Below are 18,750 nucleotides of genomic sequence, written 5' to 3' on the forward strand. Positions count from 1 at the left end.
GTACTGTAGCAGTGTAGTCACCTTTACTGAAATGAAATTGATTGCCTGACTTGATTTCCTTTATATCTGTCCATACTTTCTATCATGCTTTATATGTAAACCTTAATTTTTGTTTGCTATTTTTTGCTAATTTTTGAGTGATACGGAATAGCTGCTATTGAGACCTTAGCTGTGCCTCTAATTTAACAGGTTTTAGAAGTCTGGTTTGTATGTGCATGTTTCTTTAGTTCTGGCCTTGAAGCATTTTAAAGTAGATTTACTTAGCAATCTGAGACTTATTTATGGGTTTAAAAGTGAATGTGTACATAATTGTCTACTTCATATTCTCTGGGATACTGACTTGAAAAGAAAAATCTGGACTGTGAAAAATGTAGATATGATCCTATATGGCAGCTGGCAAATATGCTAATATGGAAATTCTAGGAATTTACTGGATATTTCTTTGTTCTTTTAAAATAATGGTTTCAGTATTTCTGTTTGTAATTAAAAATTAGCTGAGCAAGGGGGGCTTAATCTATAACCCAGACTTCTGAAATGTTTTGAAGTCTGAAAAAAAATTTCACTAATTACAGAAATCATTTAAGGAACAAGTTCAATTACAGAGCTCATTTAAGGAACATTTATTGGAAATTGCTTTGACAAAGCTTTCATGCATTTAAAATGGCATTTCTTTTTTTAAAGCATAAGACAAAATACTGACAAAAACAGGTATACAGAATTAAGCCTTATGATGAAAATTTAATTCATATCTTCTTGCCTGTGGTTATACACAACAGTATGGGTTAATACTATTACCTTTGCTGTAACTCTGAGTCTGTTACTGAATTTAGTTGTGTTCATTATTTCTATCCTGTGCTGATTAGGAAGGAGGGTGTAGTGGGTTTTGTGGGGGTTGGCTTTTGGGGGGTTTGGTGTGGGTTGGGGTTTTTTTTGTTTGTTTGGGGTTTGGTTTTTTTTTTGCTAAGCTCCTGAAGTACTTGTTTATTTTGGTTTTATAAAATTTAGTAACTGGAGGGAGAGAGAGAGGAGGGTGAACCCACTTAAATAAACAGTGTCTGCTTGTTGGACAAATTGGAGAAGCTAGTTCTTGTTTTATTTATTAGTCCTTTTTATCTGATATAGGTAGGAAAAAAAACCTTCAAGTTTGCATGAAGAGAGATACAGGATAGTTTTAAGTTCAGCAAAAATGATTAACAGTGTATTCCAGCCAAGTAACCAGCATTTGTAATCCCTTTGACAAGCTGTAAGGGGGCATACGCCAATCAACTAAAATTATCCATCTGGTTGAAGGAAGGTGAAAACAGTTCGTGAGACCATTTATAAATAGAAATTTTGCATATATTCAGGAAAAACAATTTGCTTACCTGATACGAAGCATATTTTATCGTGGAATAGAGAAATGAACTTATTTAAATGTCAAGCTGCTCTCTAGTGGTTATATATGTAAGCTGTTGGAAAGCATGCAGTCAATTCTGCCCCACCCCCAACCTCCTAAATTTAGTACACAGGTGAGTTTTTAAGAACAGTAATATTTTTCAGCATATTTTCCTTTTTGAGTGTGACCTGCGACATATCAGGTATAAAATTGGCAATAGTCTTCTATAGTAGTCTTGTTGAAAGTTTTCATTTAGGAATTTAAACTAAAATACTGCCTGTGGAAAAACACTAGTGTAACACACATTTTATTGTGTGGTAGAAGAATTTCTCATCCATAAATTGCAATAATAAATATCTGCAACAGTTATCTGCAAATATCTGTTATATTTCTATGTGCTGAGTAGGCGGAAACAGTTACTGGCCCTGACTCTGTCCTTTCCTTACATATGTATATTTTCTTTTTTTGATGTGGATCTCTTGGGAGTTCATCAGGTGCGTGTTTGCTTTCAATTCTAATTTCATCTGGAATTAAGTCCTCTATTTTTTATCTGCTTTATCTACTATTTATCTAAAATGGTAGAGCTTTCAGAGAAGAGGTCATAAAGTTTGATTCCTACTTTCCAATTCAGAAATAAGAATAGGTGGTTTTATTCTCAAAGTTTCCAGTGTACAATCTCTTATTAAAATAAAAAAGTCCAAGTGTTTTAGTATTGATATAGAATTGCAGTTTTAATCAAAGTTTGAAAGTTTTTCTTGATTTTATTTTTTTATGCTACATACCTAACATGCAAAAATATTTTAATTTATATGGCCTCAGATTTTCTCCAAGTTAAGCTTGCTTCAATATGTCAAGGAAAGTAACTTCAGTGGGTTTGTGCACACATAAAATTAAATGCTTAAGTGTTTATAAGATCATAGGCTAAAGAATGTTTTGACAGTGATAAATTACAGGAAAACTATCCATTCAGTAGTTGTTAGTTTTAAATTTTGATTTTAGGGGTTTTTTTCCATTTTGAATGGACTACTGAACCATCAATGTGGTGTTATGCTATTTTGTGGAGTTCAGAAGTCAATACATCACACTTTAAAAGGAATAAAATTCTTGTGCATTTGGAATGTAAACAACAAAAGTTATGACCCTGCAAACACTTTATGACAGTAGAATTGAAATTATATGTAATTTTCCATATGTAACTCTTCAATAGGAATGCTGTCACTTATTAAAGATACATTTTTTTGCAGGATCAGAGACCTAAATTCATGCCTTTTTTTTTTCCTCTTTCGTGACTGAAGAATAGTTTCATAACGTTTAAGTTCTTCTTCTTTGGGATAAACTGGTATCTTGCCTAGAATTCTATCAGATTTCAAACAAGGCCTTTTTTTGCCTGTGTGCTTTTATTCCAAAAAGCTTAAAGTATTAATTTTAGGCATTTCAAGTGTTCCAGAATACCTTGAGCAAACTTTTTCTAAAGAATTTTAGATAGTCAGGGTGAGAATGAAAAGTGAAGAGATTTCTAGACATTTAATATGACCTCAAAGGATAACTTATGTCCACCTTTAGCTGGCAATTGATTCTAAGTACTGTTAAATAAATAAGCTAATACTTGGGCCTAGCAGTTAAGTTATCAGTTAGGGCTATTGCAAGATAAGTAGAATGTAGAGTCTTCTTCCCTGCAGATACTTGAATTTTATTAGTTCCTGTTCTATACCAAACTTTCATGGTTTGTTGTGAAAGACTCCAGCCAGTCTTAAAATTATAACAGTATTATCCTATAGAAATTCACCTAAGTAAATTCCACTGTTTGTCTTGCACCCAAGTAAATGTGTTAAGGTGCTTCAGTTCCCAGAAGACACCCTTTTGAAATCTGAAATTGTTAATTTTCTTGTAAGCTGCAAAATGGAGAATATGTTATGACTCTTAGCATTCAAAAAGAATGTAAGTAAACCCCAAAACTATGCTACTAGCTGGCTGCATCTACTGATTCAATTAGAGGCTGATTTTGACTACAAATCCTGATTTATATGCTGAATTTATTTTTTTTTTTTTTACTTTGTACATACCCATTTTTTCTTGGTGTATTGTAGCTTTTAATATGTGTTCTTCACGGCTGAAGAACTGATTTCTAGTAAACAGGTTTCACGAAAATACAGTGGAACATGGCATGTATATTGGTTAGTGTATATTAGTTGAGAGTAACTGAAATGAGATTTCTCAAGCCTCAAGTATTTGAGTTACCATTTTGCAGGCCATTATGCCCTAAGACACTGGAGCAAATCATGTGGAGAATGGAGCTAGTACTTGGAATTAACATTCATATTTAATCTGAAGTTTAGACCATGGATTCCATATTTAATTTTTAATAAATTGGAATAAAAAATATGGGGGTTTAATGGCCTCTGCATATTCAGATTTCCAAATGTGTTGTCTTTGGTGCAGCAGTCTTTAGGAATCTCACTAGGAAATGTACAGCCTTCATCATGCTCATGTTGAGAAGCAAAATTAAGAGGAATACTTTTCACACTCCAAATGCCTCAGTTTCTCTCTTCCCAGCTAAAAATAGGTAGAGGAAAAATACTTCCTAGATTTGTCACTAGGAATCTCTTCTTGTGTTAAACTAAAACCTTCTTATACCTCCATGTAGTTTTAAATAGTATTTGTTTTGTACAGTTTGTACTTGCAGGTTCCTTCTAATTTAGAGATGCTGTGCCCAATGTAGAGAAGAAGAATGGTGTTTGCAGTACTTCTCATGTCTTCCCTACATCAACTGCACAATCATTTTTTGTACTTTGGAAGAAGTCTCTACCAAGAAAGGAGGTTTTATAAACCCTTGAATAAAACTACTCTTAGGCTATGTTATCAGTCACCTTGAAGCTCAGTAAACAGAGTTGACTGAATCTGAATTCCTGATAGACAAGTTCGTGCCTCTACAAATTTTGGGAAAGTTCTACCTCATATTGCAGATCTGTCTTAGATTGTAAATAGAAATCTGGATTTAGATTGTTGCTATTTATTGACCATCTGTTTGGGTCCTTCTAAGATAAGAGTGAATCTAGTGGATCTAGGGATCTTTATAGCAAGATGGTCTGCCAGAGACACTTTCAAAAGATACCTTTCTAGTCTCACCATGCATTCCTTCTTTTTTTATCTGTAATTTTGCCACTTACAGAAAATTGCGAGATATAGGAGCCTCTGAGAGGAGCTTCCTGTAAGGAGACTTCAGGGAGTTGCCTGTACAATTGGGGGAATTGAGAAGAGTTATAAGAAGGTGCTTTGAGGCACTAAGGAGCTAAGGAAAATTGGCTTTGGCAGTTTAATCTGGGTGTTTGGCCTGAAACTTAGGGGAGCAGTAAGCTCAGATTGAATCTTTACTAAAGAGAGACTTGAAGAGTACAGTCTTCCCCTCCCAAGAGAGGGAAAGCCTCTGGAAACTTGTCTGGAAGGTTGAAAAATCCATTGACTAGAGAACAGGGTAGGTGGAGAAGAGGAGCATGAAGAAAGCTCACTATGTCATTGAGTAAGATGTTATCCAATAGCCTTGGCCAAGAAAAGCCAAGTATTGTCAGTAAATACTGTTTTCCAAGGGAGTTTCCAATGACTGGGCTACCAGAGCATCTGGGGAGTATGAATATGCAGAGGCATATGACTTTGATTATTAAACTGGTTTTAGTTTCACAAGATAAAGCTAGTATGAATGAGCAACTGTCTGCCTGAGGACTAGTGACTATTTTCAAAATCAGATTAGTATATGTAGTCAACAGACAAACACCAAATTGTATTTATTCATAGAATCATAGAATCATTTAGGTTGGAAAAGACCTTTAAGATCATTAAGTCCAACCATTAACCTAGCACTGCCAAGTCCACCAATAAACCATATCCCTAACCACCACATCTGCATGTCTTTTTGAATACCTCCAGGGATGATGACTCAACCACTTCCCTGGGCAGCCTGGTCCAATGCTTGACAACCCTTTCAGTGAAGAAATTTTTCCTAATACCCAATCTAAACCTCCTCTGGCACAACTTGAGGCCATTTCCTCTGGTCCTATCACTAGTTACTTGGGAGAAGAGACCGACCCCCACCTCGCTACAGCCTCCTTTCAGGTAGTTGTAGAGAGCAATAAGGTCTCCCCTGAGCCTCCTTTTCTCCAGGCTAAACAACCCCAGTTGCCTCAGCTGCTCCTCATCAGACTTGTGCTCCAGACCCTTCACCAGCTTCGTTGTCCTTCTCCGGACACGCTCCAGCACCTCAATGTCTCTCTTGTAGTGAGGGGCCCAAAACTGAGCACAGTATTCGAGGTGCAGCCTCACCAGTGCTGAGTACAGGGGCACAATCACTTCCCTAGTCCTGCTGGCCACACTATTTCTGATACAAGTCAGGATGCTATTGGCCTTCTTGGCCACCTGAGCACCCTGCTGGCTCATATTCAGCTGGCTGTTGACCAACACCCCCAGGTCCTTTTCCTCCAGGCAGCTTTCCAGTGACTCTTCCCCAAGCCTGTGTTGTGGCCCAAGTGCAGGATCCAGCACTTAGCCTTGTTAAACCTCATAGAATTGGCCTCTGCCCATCCATCCAGCCTGTCCAGATCCCTCTCTAGAGCCTTCTTCCCCTCCAGCAGATCAACACTCCTGCACAACTTGGTGTCATCTGCCAGCTTACTGAGGGTGCACTCAATCCCCTCATCCAGGTCATTAATAAAGATATTAAACAGAACTGGCCCCAATACTGAGCCCTGGGGAGCACCACTTGTGACCGGTCGCCAACTGGAGTTAACTCCATTCACCACAACTCCTTGGGCGTGGCCATCCAGCCAGTATGCCTGTCCAAGCCCTGAGCAGCCAGTTTCTTCAGGAGAATGCTGTGGGAAACAGTGTCAACTCATGTAAAAGTATCTTAGCCAGTATCTTAGTCAAATGACATGTATTTTGAACTTTTTTCTTTTTTTCTTACTTGGAAAAATTAGAAACTCTATAAAAAAACCAAAAACTTTGAATTTGCCAGGTTTTGATGCTTCGTGATGTATCTTTTACTATGATTATATTTTTTCATGAGTCTTTGTCACTTTTTTAAGATAGGTGTGTTTCACTTGTTAGATGGCATATGGAGGATTTTCCTTTTCTTCTTTGGTGCAGTCTTTTTATTTTATTTTGTTCTTACAACTACAAAGTCTGTGGTGGCAAGACGGTAATGTCTACAGCTTGCTTTCTGTTACCCTTGCCAGTATTGCAGAGGTCAGGTTTGCAAGGTAATGAAGCTCAAAACCAAGCCACTATCACTTCTATCCTTGAGCTCATGTTACCTGTTTGATTGTCTACCGTGGCACAGGGGTGGACTCCAAGGTTTCTTTCAAGCCTCTTTTTCTCTAAATGAGGCTTGTTCACGTTCTTGAATGAAGTGTTATTGGAATGCATTGCAGATGTTGACAGCATTGCAATAGCAAGAAAACCCAGTCAATCAGTCAAATCTCTGTCTCTGTAAATTTTTATTTGTCCTGTACCAGTAATAGGGGGGCAAAATGAGACAAAATAATAACTGGTAATTAGCTGGTTTTCCACAGGTGTTTATCTTGACTGCCAGCTTCTCTTCCTACAATATATTTGATATGTTGCAAATTTATGAAAACCTAGAAATTTTGATAAACTGTGCACCTTTGTTGTTTTTCCAGACACATGAACATTTGAATGACTTTATTTACATGTAATTCTGCATGTTAACTGCTGATTGCATGCTGATTTACAGTAAATAAAGGTAAATAGGGGTCACTGAGTTGTATTTTATAGATCACAGTGGTACTATTCTTGCATGGTTTTTATCTTGCATGACAATGGAATATGTTTGTATTAGTCTATGTATAACATGTCTTGTGGTTTATGCATGCTGCACTAATCTCTGTGTTAAATCTGTCCCCTCTTTATTCAGAGCATGCTGTCTAGGTCCTTTAATTCCAATTATGCTGCAGTTAGCAGCTTTCACTATGGCAGCTCTAGGGATCTGCATGGCAGCCAGGGTAGTGTTGCCTTGAGTATTGCAGACGGAAGAGGTTCTGGTGTGCACATTGTTCGAGTGAGTACCTACAGGAGGCTATTGCAATATATAGAGGGGGAAAGAATAAACTGTAAGAGGTGTCCTTAAATTGACAGAGTTATCCTTTTACATATGGATAGTGCTTTCAATAAAAAGAATAAAATTTACGTGCTGGAATTTTTTATAGGCATTAAATGAAATACTTTCACTTCATATGTCTTAAACTTAATGCAAGGCTTTTCAATTTAATGTCATGAAATTGAGTTTTCTAATTGGCTTTTCTAGATGGTTGAACATACGTAAAACTGTCTGGTTTCGTTGTACATTTGTGAAAAAGAGATTTAACCTGAATTCTGAATTTAACCTAGGTAGATAAAGGTTTGAACAAAATCTTACTATGCTTTTTCCTCCCTCAAACAAATTCTGATGATGTAAACTGTGCTGTAAGGTACTTTAGGCATATTTTAGGTTGTAAGAAAACGTGAGGAAATTACTTTTTAACTCTGAGCATCCTGGGTGATGTTATGGTATCCATAGTGAGCTGGATAAGGTCAACAGAAGACTGCTTTTAACCATATGAATCCTTGAATAGGCAGTCCTTAGCATTTGTTGACTTTTGTTATCAGTTTATTGGTGATCAAAGACACCTCTGCAGTTGCTAGTTTTTGTAAATATCTGTCAATATTTTATGGGTGTGGTGTCTTGGCTAGTTAAGATTTTCTACATAAACAATGTAGTAGTTAATCAGAGAAGATAAAGAATGATAAAGCCCTTAATGTTTTATTCTGGGCTTCTTAGGAGAGCTTTGTTGTTTGAAATATATGAAGACAGTTGTCTTCACTGCTCCATTCTGTTTAAAGCATCCCCAGGCTTCTACTCCAGGAGACCAATGCCAGGATGAAGTATTCATTTCAGGACAGCAGAATTACTCATCTGCCACACTTGGTCTCAAAGATGTTCCTCCAGACAGCACGAAGAAAATAGCTGTGCAGGTAACTGTCTACATGATGTCATGGATAGGATATATTTATTATTATTTGTAAGGATATATTTTTTTATTAGTAGTAGAAACATATGTTGGGATAGCAGTTGGAACTGGGGCTTCTTTAAAATGTAATACTCAGGTATCGAAGGCGGAGTAAATGAAATAGCATCCTCTTTTTGGAAGACAAAACAGTTAACTATATGAAGGGGGATAGTTCTTGTTTTTCTTCAGCAAGGGCTTTGAAAGAAGAAATTTGCAGCAGAAGATGTTCTTGCAAGTGGAAATTGGAATATGGCAGATGATTTCAGGAAAACAACCTGAAGCTGATTAAACTGGTTAAAGCAATCTCAACCTGATTTAAAGAACAAACGTGAAATCTGTTGTGATGAAATTGTGATGATAAGCTAGAATTTATAGGAGACATTCTGTATTCATCTCTTAACGACCATTTATACAGGCAGGACTTACTACAAGGAAACTAAATGGATGCTTGTAAATTATTATGGTGCAGCAATTGATCTTTCTTTTTGTAAATTCAGTAATTTCTGTTGCATTTCTACAGATATTGGATATTGGGAATTTGCATAGCTGTTGATACACGTTGCCTATGTAAACTCTACCTCTGGCAGTGCAATAAAAAATAGTTTTCCTGTCATGCTTCAGGTTTTCAGAAAAGGCAGTAGAAAATTGTGTAAATTGAATAAATCTGATCTGTAAATAAGCTAAAAATGTATACAGACACACATTACCATTTCTCAGAATCACTTCGCCATAAAATACTCAACAGAATAGATTCTGATGTGTGTCCATTCACATAGGATGGTTAAAGGTTGACATTTGCACGCTTCAGTTATTTATGATATTGAGAGAGAGTATTTTAATATCCTTGTATCCTGTAACTATGGGATAATGGTGGCAGGCAGAAAAAATCTGTAACTCAAGACTGTAGCGTTTTTGGAATGTGGGAATCATACAGACAGATTGAGTGACTACTTAGGTTAGGTAAGAGTGTGAGGCATACGGATGAGGAGGGAAAAGGCTGCCCATCTCAACACAGAGCTGAACAGTAACTCTGAGGCTTCAGTAAGAAACCTCTCCAGCATCATTCCTAGTGAAATGGTTTGAATGCACTGTATGTCTTGACAGTTGTGTTCCTTACTGCTGTTTGTCATCATTATACATATCAAGTCAGTGACAGATGTGTTAACAAAAGAATAACATTAATTGGAAATATCATTACAGTTTTGCTATTAAAATCTTGAGCTTGCACGTGAATTTGCCCAGAAGATTTTCTTGTGAAGTGGGCACCAAAAGATGCTCAGAGAACACGTAATTTCTGTCTGCTAACTGTGTGGGATTTTTATTTTGTGTATGATCTACTGGGAATTGTTACAAAATCTCTGAATTTTATGCAATAAAAGTGCAAACTATAATGATACCAACCAAGTGTCAATACTGTCAATTGCACTGCTAGAAAATAATGGCTGGGATAACTCAGTGAAACAAATGCAAAAAGCAAAGACTGTCTAGTCTTCTCTAGTAGATTAGCACTCAAAGTAAGTTTTGTTTTTCAGATTTGTTCTCAGGAGGTCAGAGCTAATGACTATAAAGAAAATTTAGTGTAATTGTACATGATGCAGAAGAACAGTTTTAGTAATGTTCCTAAAATTAAAAGCAGTCAAGTATGAGAAATACTGAAATAATAAAGGAGGAATTGAGGATCCCTGCTTATAAAATGTATGACACAGAGTATTCATGTTTTATTCAGATACCTTTGACAAATGGACAGATGTGCCAGCCTCAAAGACCTCAGGCAAACTACAGCCAAGTCCATCATCTCCCTCCTCAATCATCAGTAGGAAGACATCCGTCTAGAGAGCAATTAATTGATTATCTGATGTTGAAAGTTGCCCACCAACCTCCCTATACCCAGTCCCAGTGTTCTCCCAGACAAAGCCATGAGTTGGCAAAGCAAGAGGTAAGAATAAAATCCTACTTCACAACACAACATCTGTCTGTCAGTGGCAGTGAATTGTTAGATTGTTTTCATTTATTACCATTTCTCTGTAGATGGTGACAGAAATCATACAGGAATTTATCTCCAGCAGAAGACAGTGTTTCCTCAGTGCAATGCTAGTACTGAAATCAAAACTACACATTCCTTCTAGTTTTGAGCTCTTTTTACTTTTTATGGGAACATTTTAAGAGAGAAATGTGGTAGATTTTTAACAGAATGTACCAGAAACTTACGTTTGAATCTTTTTATTGAGCTAGAAATTTCTCAACTACATTTATTGATCACCAGCTCATTATTTATCTAGTAACTGAAAAAAATACAAAGTAGCAGTACAACTTAGGGTACTTTGCATCTCTTCATTGCTATCCAGAATGGTTCAAAAACCTGCAAATGTAGAAATGTGCATCCATAAACAAAAGCTAGGATAAAAAAAAGTGTGAGCATCTGATGCATGCCTGATAATTATCATTTCTATTTATGATAGATGTGGGTAAGAAATTCTTATACAATTTAATGGCTCTTTCATTGTGGCAACCTTCTTTATGTTCTTGGACACAAGCTGTTTCCTCTGTATTGGTTTTTTTGAGAAAATACTGAGAACTGTTTTCATTCTGTGCTAGAATAAGAATGTCCACTTCTTGTGTAAAATAAGTTTTATAGTTAACTGTTCTGGCAAGAGAAAGGGAGACAGTGTTGGCTACATAGAACGAAAGTAGGAATGAGGTTTGATTTTAAAAATTCAGCTAGAGGTAGCAAAGAAATAGGAGGAACAGGTTCTCTCATAGGAACATGTTTTTTGCTGGGGGCAGTAAATTCATTTACATAATATCTAAATATCTCTGGATTTAAAGCCCACATGAACTATGATTATAATAGCGATATTGGAGTAAAACTTATGTACAGTGATACACAATGCTGTTGTATTGGAATCGTGTTTTGAATTAATATTATGAGATATAATATTCTCTTGAACTGTCAAAAATGCTTTTTTTGAGTTTTTTCTTTCTAAAGCTTTTGTTCACCTGAATTCCGTAGTAATAATTTCATTACAGTAGCTTTGAATGCAGATTTTCAGACAGTTCATCTAATCTTGGTTGTAACTACTTAGATTCGAGTGAGAATTGACAAGGATCCAGAACTTGGATTTAGTATATCGGGAGGAGTTGGTGGTAGAGGAAATCCATTCAGACCTGAAGATGATGTGAGTATTTTACAGTAATGCACCTTAAAATCTTTCTGATGAATAAATGTTTCTAGTATTTAGCAGGGGGAATATATATATTCCCCAAACCACTAAACTCCAGGACTGGAGGGGAGAAAACTGGGGACAAATGATATGGAAAATCAAGGTGGTAGGTGACCACGGTGGTCATGTGACAACACACAGCTATTCTAGCTGAGTGGTTCTTGCACAGTTCCAGATATCAGCCAGCAGATTTGAGACAGTGAATTTTATGGAGTTTACAATTAGGAAGCCTTTTAAAAGAGAACATGATTTAGCCTACAGCCTTATTTCTGGTGGTTGATAATTCATCTTGACATACACATCTGCCAAATTAAGCAAAGGCAGATCAGAATTTGCCCTCCATTACTCCTTTAAAGGCAATTCTCCTGGATTTAACATCAGAAGAGGAAGGCAGTCACAAAAGCCGGTAGACCTGTAGAATAATTGCATTATTTTCTACTTAGGATGGAAAATTGAAATAATGTTTTGAATTACATCTGTTTCATGCTGCCCTACTATTCATGAAATAAGTTGTCAATAATGTTCTCCACCTCTGTTTTTCAAGGGTATATTTGTAACCAGAGTGCAACCAGAAGGACCAGCATCTAAGTTGTTGCAGCCTGGAGATAAAATAATTCAGGTACTGTGGTCATCTAATTAACTAGCCTGTGTAATATACCAGTTCATTTTCAGTTTGCACCATTTTCTAAGAGCAGAATCTTTAATTTTTAGACAGATTGCCAGTATCTTTTCCAGAAGCATTCTTATATTCTGGGATGATGCTTTGAATTTTCTTCCACCTAACATTAGGATAGGTGATACAGGCTGAAGCATTAATCAGTTGGATCATTTTTTCAAACTCTGAACATTTTTCACACTTTTAAAGAGAAAAAACCAGACCTAATGTTGTCATTCAAGATAGAACATGAGCATTTCATTAGGCTTTACTGTCATTCAGTTATTTAACTTGTGGTCATTCACATGAAATGTTCTGAATAAGGTGTTGTCTGAACACCAGCAGTTGCCACTCACAACCCCTCTCCCAAGCTGCACATTGCTGTTACCTCCCCCTCCATCCTGCATTCCTGCCAGTCTTTGCTGCCTCTCGCCCAGCTGACAGGCTGGACATGCGCAAGCGCTGGCAGAAGCTGCCTCTTGGCTGGCTGATACCTGGCCGGTCGCAGCGTGTGCCTCCTGGCTGCACCATCTGCTGTAGCTGAGCCAAGTAGGTTACTTCAGGAGCCGTGGCTTCTGGGCTGCAGCTGTGTAGTTCTTTTCTGTAGGAAGCTGGTACCTTTCAGGCTTCTTCTGTACCAGAGTTGTTTGAAGCTGTCTAATGAGCTCATAAGCTATTTGGGGAGGGCTCAAGGAAATGGACAACAGGATTATGTAAGCCTTACTTTCTTAGGGAAATTGCCTAACAGGGCATTTGAACAGTGCTGTAGCTACCCTTAAAGTTGCAGAGGTTGTTAAAAATGATTAATTATTCACCACATTACTGGTTTGAGAATGTTGATAGAGTTGACTCTGCTGCGTTTCAGTTTTCTAAAAAAAAAAAACCCCACCAAACAAAACCAAACCAAAACCAAAAAACCAGCAACAATAACAAAAAAAACCCAGCAAAAATCCCACTAGTATCTCAGTTAAACCACAACATTGTGTGAACAGTTTTCTAAAACAAAGCCAGACTGAAAATACAGCCTAATCCTTCTAATGAAAGATAAAGCCAAAAAGCACACAAGAAAACTAAACTGAGATCAAGTTGTTCCAACTAAAAAATGGCTTGGTTTTGAGCACTGAGGTAAATAATTCTGTACTTGTTTTTCCTCATTGATGTGAGAAAGGTCCTAGTTCTCTTACTGATGTAGGTGACTTTAAGGGATGGGGGTAGCCCTCCAACACACCATACAGGAACTAGAAGCATGTTAAACCTTTGAAAATACTGGTAGCATATTTGTACTTATTTATAGAGTGGAACATGTGTGAAAGGTAACATTTGTTTTAATGGTTTATTCCTGTCTTTATGGAATTTCATTTGTCTGCATGACATTTACAATGAAGTTTCTTTTTGTCATGTTGGTACTGCTTGGGTTTTGCTTTTTGTTTAATGAGGAATTCAGAGTTTGAAAAAGAGCTGAAGCAGAAATTGCATGCTTAGACAATTACAGGCCGTTTCATTTCTCGTAACTAAGAATATTTTTTTGTGTAACAGCACATTCTTTATACCTGTGATAATCCCAGTGATGATGTAATGACAGTCCCACTCTGTCTTGTTGCCGCTTAGCTAACTTCTGCAGTTTTTGACTGAATATCATCTCTCCCAAAATGACTTCGCTATGCTTGATTTTGCAATATTCTCTGTAAAACAGGCATTAGGCATGCATATTATAATGCCTGTCTAATACATATGTCTAATAAATATTCTACATGACCAATGACTAGATAATTGCATGTAAGTCTTAAGATACCGTTGCATATTAGGTTAGGGCTAGGACATTCTGTACAGATCATGATTTGGAAGGATTATTGCCACTTTTGCTCTCTGAACAGTCTATACGTAAATCTTTCTCTGTAACCCTAGACAGATTTAAAAACCACTGCCTTTACAACAAAGGATTCAGCCGGTAGCAACAGGAAGTGTTTGGTGATGGGATAAGGAACTGCAACTCCAAAATGGCACAGCTAAGGCCCAGAGCGCATGACCAGTTCTCTGTGTCGCCACATAAGGGGCAGTAGCTCAGGGAGAAAGGTGGGATGCACAGCTGGAAGCAGTAACAGTTTAAACTGGACGAATTTGTCATTCTGCAAGATTTTACCACCCAGACTGAACACGAATTTGCAGTAGTACGCCCTGAGAGGTTGAATCATAGCGATGGTTTCCCTGTCCTTTGTAGGCCACTTAGGCCTGCCTGTGTTTGCCAAGCCAAACCTGTCCCAAGAATGACAATGTTGTTCAGAGCCATAGGAAATTTCAAACTTGGGGTGACCTCAGGAGGTCTCACACCCTAAAATGGCTCCCAATACTATTAATGTTTTTTGTTAAAGGCTTCAATAGTTTTAATTAATCACAAATGCCATTTCTAATATTCCGATATTTAAACTGAGATGTATCATTTGTACGGCATTTGCTTTTTTTGGTGTGGCTGTATTAAGGCTGATGAATTAGATGTCTGATGTTAATGGTTTAAAGTTCAGTTTTCCCTTTTGGTTATTTGCAATACCTTTAGGGCAAAATTCTTCCAAGGCTAAGACAATATTTTAATTTCTTGTAGCATACAGATACACGTTCAACTCACATCAACAATGTAATCTGCAAATCTGCAGTGTTTTATTGTCTGCATTCATATAGAATTTGGTTATTTTAAACCTTAAAGCTTAAATAAACTAATGTGAAATATGAGACATGTTTCATTAACACAGCATATGAGACTAATTTCCAATTTTAAATATTTCTTTTTAGGCTAATGGATACAGCTTCATCAATATTGATCATGGACAAGCAGTATCTTTGCTAAAGACTTTTCAGAATGCAGTGGAACTCATCATTGTGCGAGAAGTTTCTTCATAAATACTGTGGATTGGGGGAAAAGCCAGCAGGATTCATTGAAGGACTTACGGGAAACTGAATATTTTGCCTATTTTTATACATGAAAGGAACTTGAAAAGAATTATGATCAAAATTTGTACAGGAAATACTGAACTTGTGGTTAAAGGGGGAAAAACCACTGTATAGAACGTACAGGAAATCATTTTGGAAATGCATATGGTGAATAAACTTGTCTTTAAGCATTATAGCAATCTAAGGATCACTCCTCCAAGAACAAACCTGTGTTGTTTTTTTTTGTACACACGGTAGGTTTATTTTTGGATAATTCATACACATTACTAAACTTTGTGCAAGGCTTTGCAAAGCCTCAGTTGTAGCCAATGGACAGATGGCAGGGCTGTCTGTCCTGTAGCTGTTTATTGCCTTTATTTTTATTCACCAGATATTAATGTGTTATGCTGAAACCACTTCTGTAGATACGGACAGGAGATACGAAACGCTGGCTTTGCTATGTGCACATTGTATAGATGAATGGGTAGATGGAAGGTGGTGCTGGTTGGACAGAATAAAGGTCAGGTGAAACAACTATCTGCTATCTAAATCTGGAATCAGGAAAGAAGAAAAAGTGTTTAGTTCTGGAGTGTACGTCTACCAATAGAAAATGCAATAAAAGCTTATGGTGTTTTTTAGGAAGACTGTAACTACAAATTTGTGATATTCTACAGGATTTGTTCTTAAGGTAGTCACTGAATATTCATTTGCCACATGCAATTCATGGTTAGTTGGGTTTTCTTGCATACTTAAGTTTTTCAACTGTACTGTGGAAATGTGCCCAGAGGTTTTTCTCTGCTGTGGAAATCCCCAATTTTGTGCAAATGGTGATACTTTCATCTTTATAAAAAGTACTCCATTTTAACCTTATAGATTTTAAAAATGAAACTGAAATGGCCAGTTTTTAGGGTTGTTGCCTGTAATATATAGTTAAACACACACAACGTAAATGATGCAGGAAGGGTTATGAAAGACATCTCAATTTTGTTTGGCCTTTGCATTGCCTTGTTAATCAAAAAGGAAACTATACGCATGGAGCTAGTTAACCAAAGCAAGTTGGTGAAACTTTGAACAGTGATGGAGAATTGCTGTGGTGAGATGGAGAGCAAAGGGAGGGTGTACTTACAACCCACCAGTTCATAATGATGTTTCTTAAAGGGCTGTCCCTACAGGTAACATTAAATGTGAACTAGACACTTCAGAGTCATTAAAGGGTTTCTAACTATATTAATGTAATAGTGATTTACCACAGGCTGCCTTTGTTCCTTATTACTGTATAAAATACTCAATTATGCTTCTATTAATTTGTTTACCAGAAACATTAACTTTATTTTTCTCTTTCTCCTTTGTAATTGAATAAAGACTGCATAATCTGCAGTGATAATTAATACACGGTTGTTATGGACCAGGGAAAAGTGCCATAGAAGACCAGTAACTGTTTTTAATCAGGGCTAATGATTAGCCTGTCATTGGAGCAATATTCAGTTATTGCAGTTCATTTTTAATTACATATAAGTTGGTAGTTTGAGACAGGTATAAGTTGCTTTTTTCCAACCCATGTGTACAGAAGTAAATGCTTCTAATAAAGCTAGCAAAAACACCAGCCTCCTTTAGTTTCGGGACAATGAGCTGGAAGAGAGAAGAATTATACATAGCTAGCGGTAATAAACAGGCAGTACTTTTTAAACAAGTGAACTCCAATATTATTGCACTTCTTTCAAAGATGTTAACTATTGCTTATTGTACTGTGTATAGTTCTAATTTTAATTGAAACCCTTTAACACTTTGTATATTTTAATTCTTTTTAGTTGATTTTCAGCAATATTTACATAGAAAATGATTTTTTTTGATATATTAGCAGAAATGTGCTGTATTTTGATAAAACTCACTTATTTTCTGTGTGCTGTTAATCTTCAAAGAAACGAATTAGAAACATAGCTATATAATGGCAGGCTTCAGTATTCCCCTTATAAGATGTGTTTTGTTTAGTTTCTATTTTTTTATTGAAAATGCAAAATGTTCACATCACATGTTCATTACTTGTAATCATGTTATTTTTATCACACACTGCCTTTTAAAGGGAATGCATACAGACAAGTCCTGAATTACCTTGGTCTTCTACATAACCTGTATCTTTGGGAAGGGAAAAGTCCAAAAAGCAGAACTGATTCTTTACTGATCTTGGACTGACTTTGTATACATTTTGCAGTACATTTAAATATATCACTGAGGAATTATACTGTATTGTATTTTGCTTTGATGGTAACAGAAGTTTTAAATGTTGTTGTGTCACTTAATTTTCAGATTTATGTATCACAGGAAAATTCTACCAAAAACTCTCTGGCTATGGTAGAACTACAGAAGTAGAGATTTATAGCAAGAAATCTAGTACTTCTTGTGGAAATACTTGGCCAAAGCTTGTCTTCAGTAAATTAGCAAATTAACCATCTAATAAAACATGGATTACGCTGATTTTACTCAGTAAATGTTGGAGTTTTCAGTGGATTGAAATGTGTTTGTTCCTTCAGTGTCTGTGTGTAAAGGTAAACACATGTCAAACTAGCTGATTTGGCAGAGAGTGGGAGAAAGATGTCTCCTGAACTAGTCCAGCCAGGATTCAGCAGGAGGAGAGACAATATCGGCACTTTTCATTTTTAATGCATCTTAAACTACATTTTGAATAGAATAAAATCCATCAGCAGCCTAAGTTACTCAGAATGGCAATGAGTTGATGCAAACTCTGTTAATTCTTTCTATTCTTAATAGTTCATTAAAGAATCAGTTCAACTGATGTAATGAAAAGATGAAGTCTCCCACATATTTATTATGTAAATATTTTTAGTTCCTTTTTTGAACTGAAGTTGAAGAAATGTGTATATACTTGAAAGCATTCTATGAACACAAACATAGCAATAAACAACACACAGAATCAAACCTTTATAATTATTTTGGTTTTGTTTAGAAATATTCCCTTGTCAACAGCTACGAAATGTTTTTATTGATCAGCATTTATTCAGCATTCCAAATTTTTGTATATAATTAGACTGTTTCTGAGGTAACACATGGAGAATAGATAATAAACTAATGCTCTTTAAAGCTGTGTGTAATTGACTTATTTAAGTTCTAGGCAATTCTCCATAACACCATTTTATTCTTCTGTAGTTTCTGTAGACCTTAATACTCTGTCAATATACAGTAGTAACGTCTTGTTTGTGTTTCTGGCTCTGTGCATCTCAGTGCCCCAGGGTCTGCTCTAGCTCATTTCACTGCAAGACTGGGTTATTCACAATAAAGAAATATTTTTGTGAATAACCCAGTTTTGCAGTGAAATCAGCTAGGGCAGCCAGTGGCTTCTCTCCGACAGAGGTGAGTGCTCTTTATGTGATGCAAACTTAGTAGTTTCAGTAGCAGAGCAGACACTCTTTAAAATTAGAAGAGTGTCTTGAGAGTGCTCTGGCGAGATGTACAAGGCTTATGTGGTAAAGAAGGTGAAGAGCTAGGCACAGAATTTCACAGGAGAGG

The 18,750-nt window shown here is 36.5% G+C and overlaps 1 protein-coding gene across 7 annotated transcripts in view; it reads left to right on the top strand.

The window, feature by feature from the left end:
• Nucleotides 1-18,312, top strand: part of ERBIN (erbb2 interacting protein) — a 122,697-nt gene extending 104,385 nt beyond the window's left edge. For 5 of the 7 annotated variants that reach the window (XM_072858788.1, XM_072858782.1, XM_072858784.1 and 2 more), the window contains 6 exons: nt 7,299-7,442; nt 8,264-8,395; nt 10,157-10,366; nt 11,514-11,606; nt 12,196-12,270; nt 15,091-18,312. In XM_072858788.1, coding sequence (XP_072714889.1) covers nt 7,299-7,442; nt 8,264-8,395; nt 10,157-10,366; nt 11,514-11,606; nt 12,196-12,270; nt 15,091-15,198 — 762 coding nt within the window. In that variant the 3' untranslated portion in view covers nt 15,199-18,312. The remainder of the gene's footprint in view (nt 1-7,298; nt 7,443-8,263; nt 8,396-10,156; nt 10,367-11,513; nt 11,607-12,195; nt 12,271-15,090) is intronic. The other 2 variants (XM_072858785.1, XM_072858786.1) reach the window with 1 other exon arrangement.
• Nucleotides 18,313-18,750: the final 438 nt, after the last annotated feature.

Source organism: Ciconia boyciana, chromosome 4, assembly GCF_034638445.1.
Source record: "Ciconia boyciana chromosome 4, ASM3463844v1, whole genome shotgun sequence".
Classification (NCBI taxonomy): Eukaryota; Metazoa; Chordata; class Aves; order Ciconiiformes; family Ciconiidae; genus Ciconia; species Ciconia boyciana.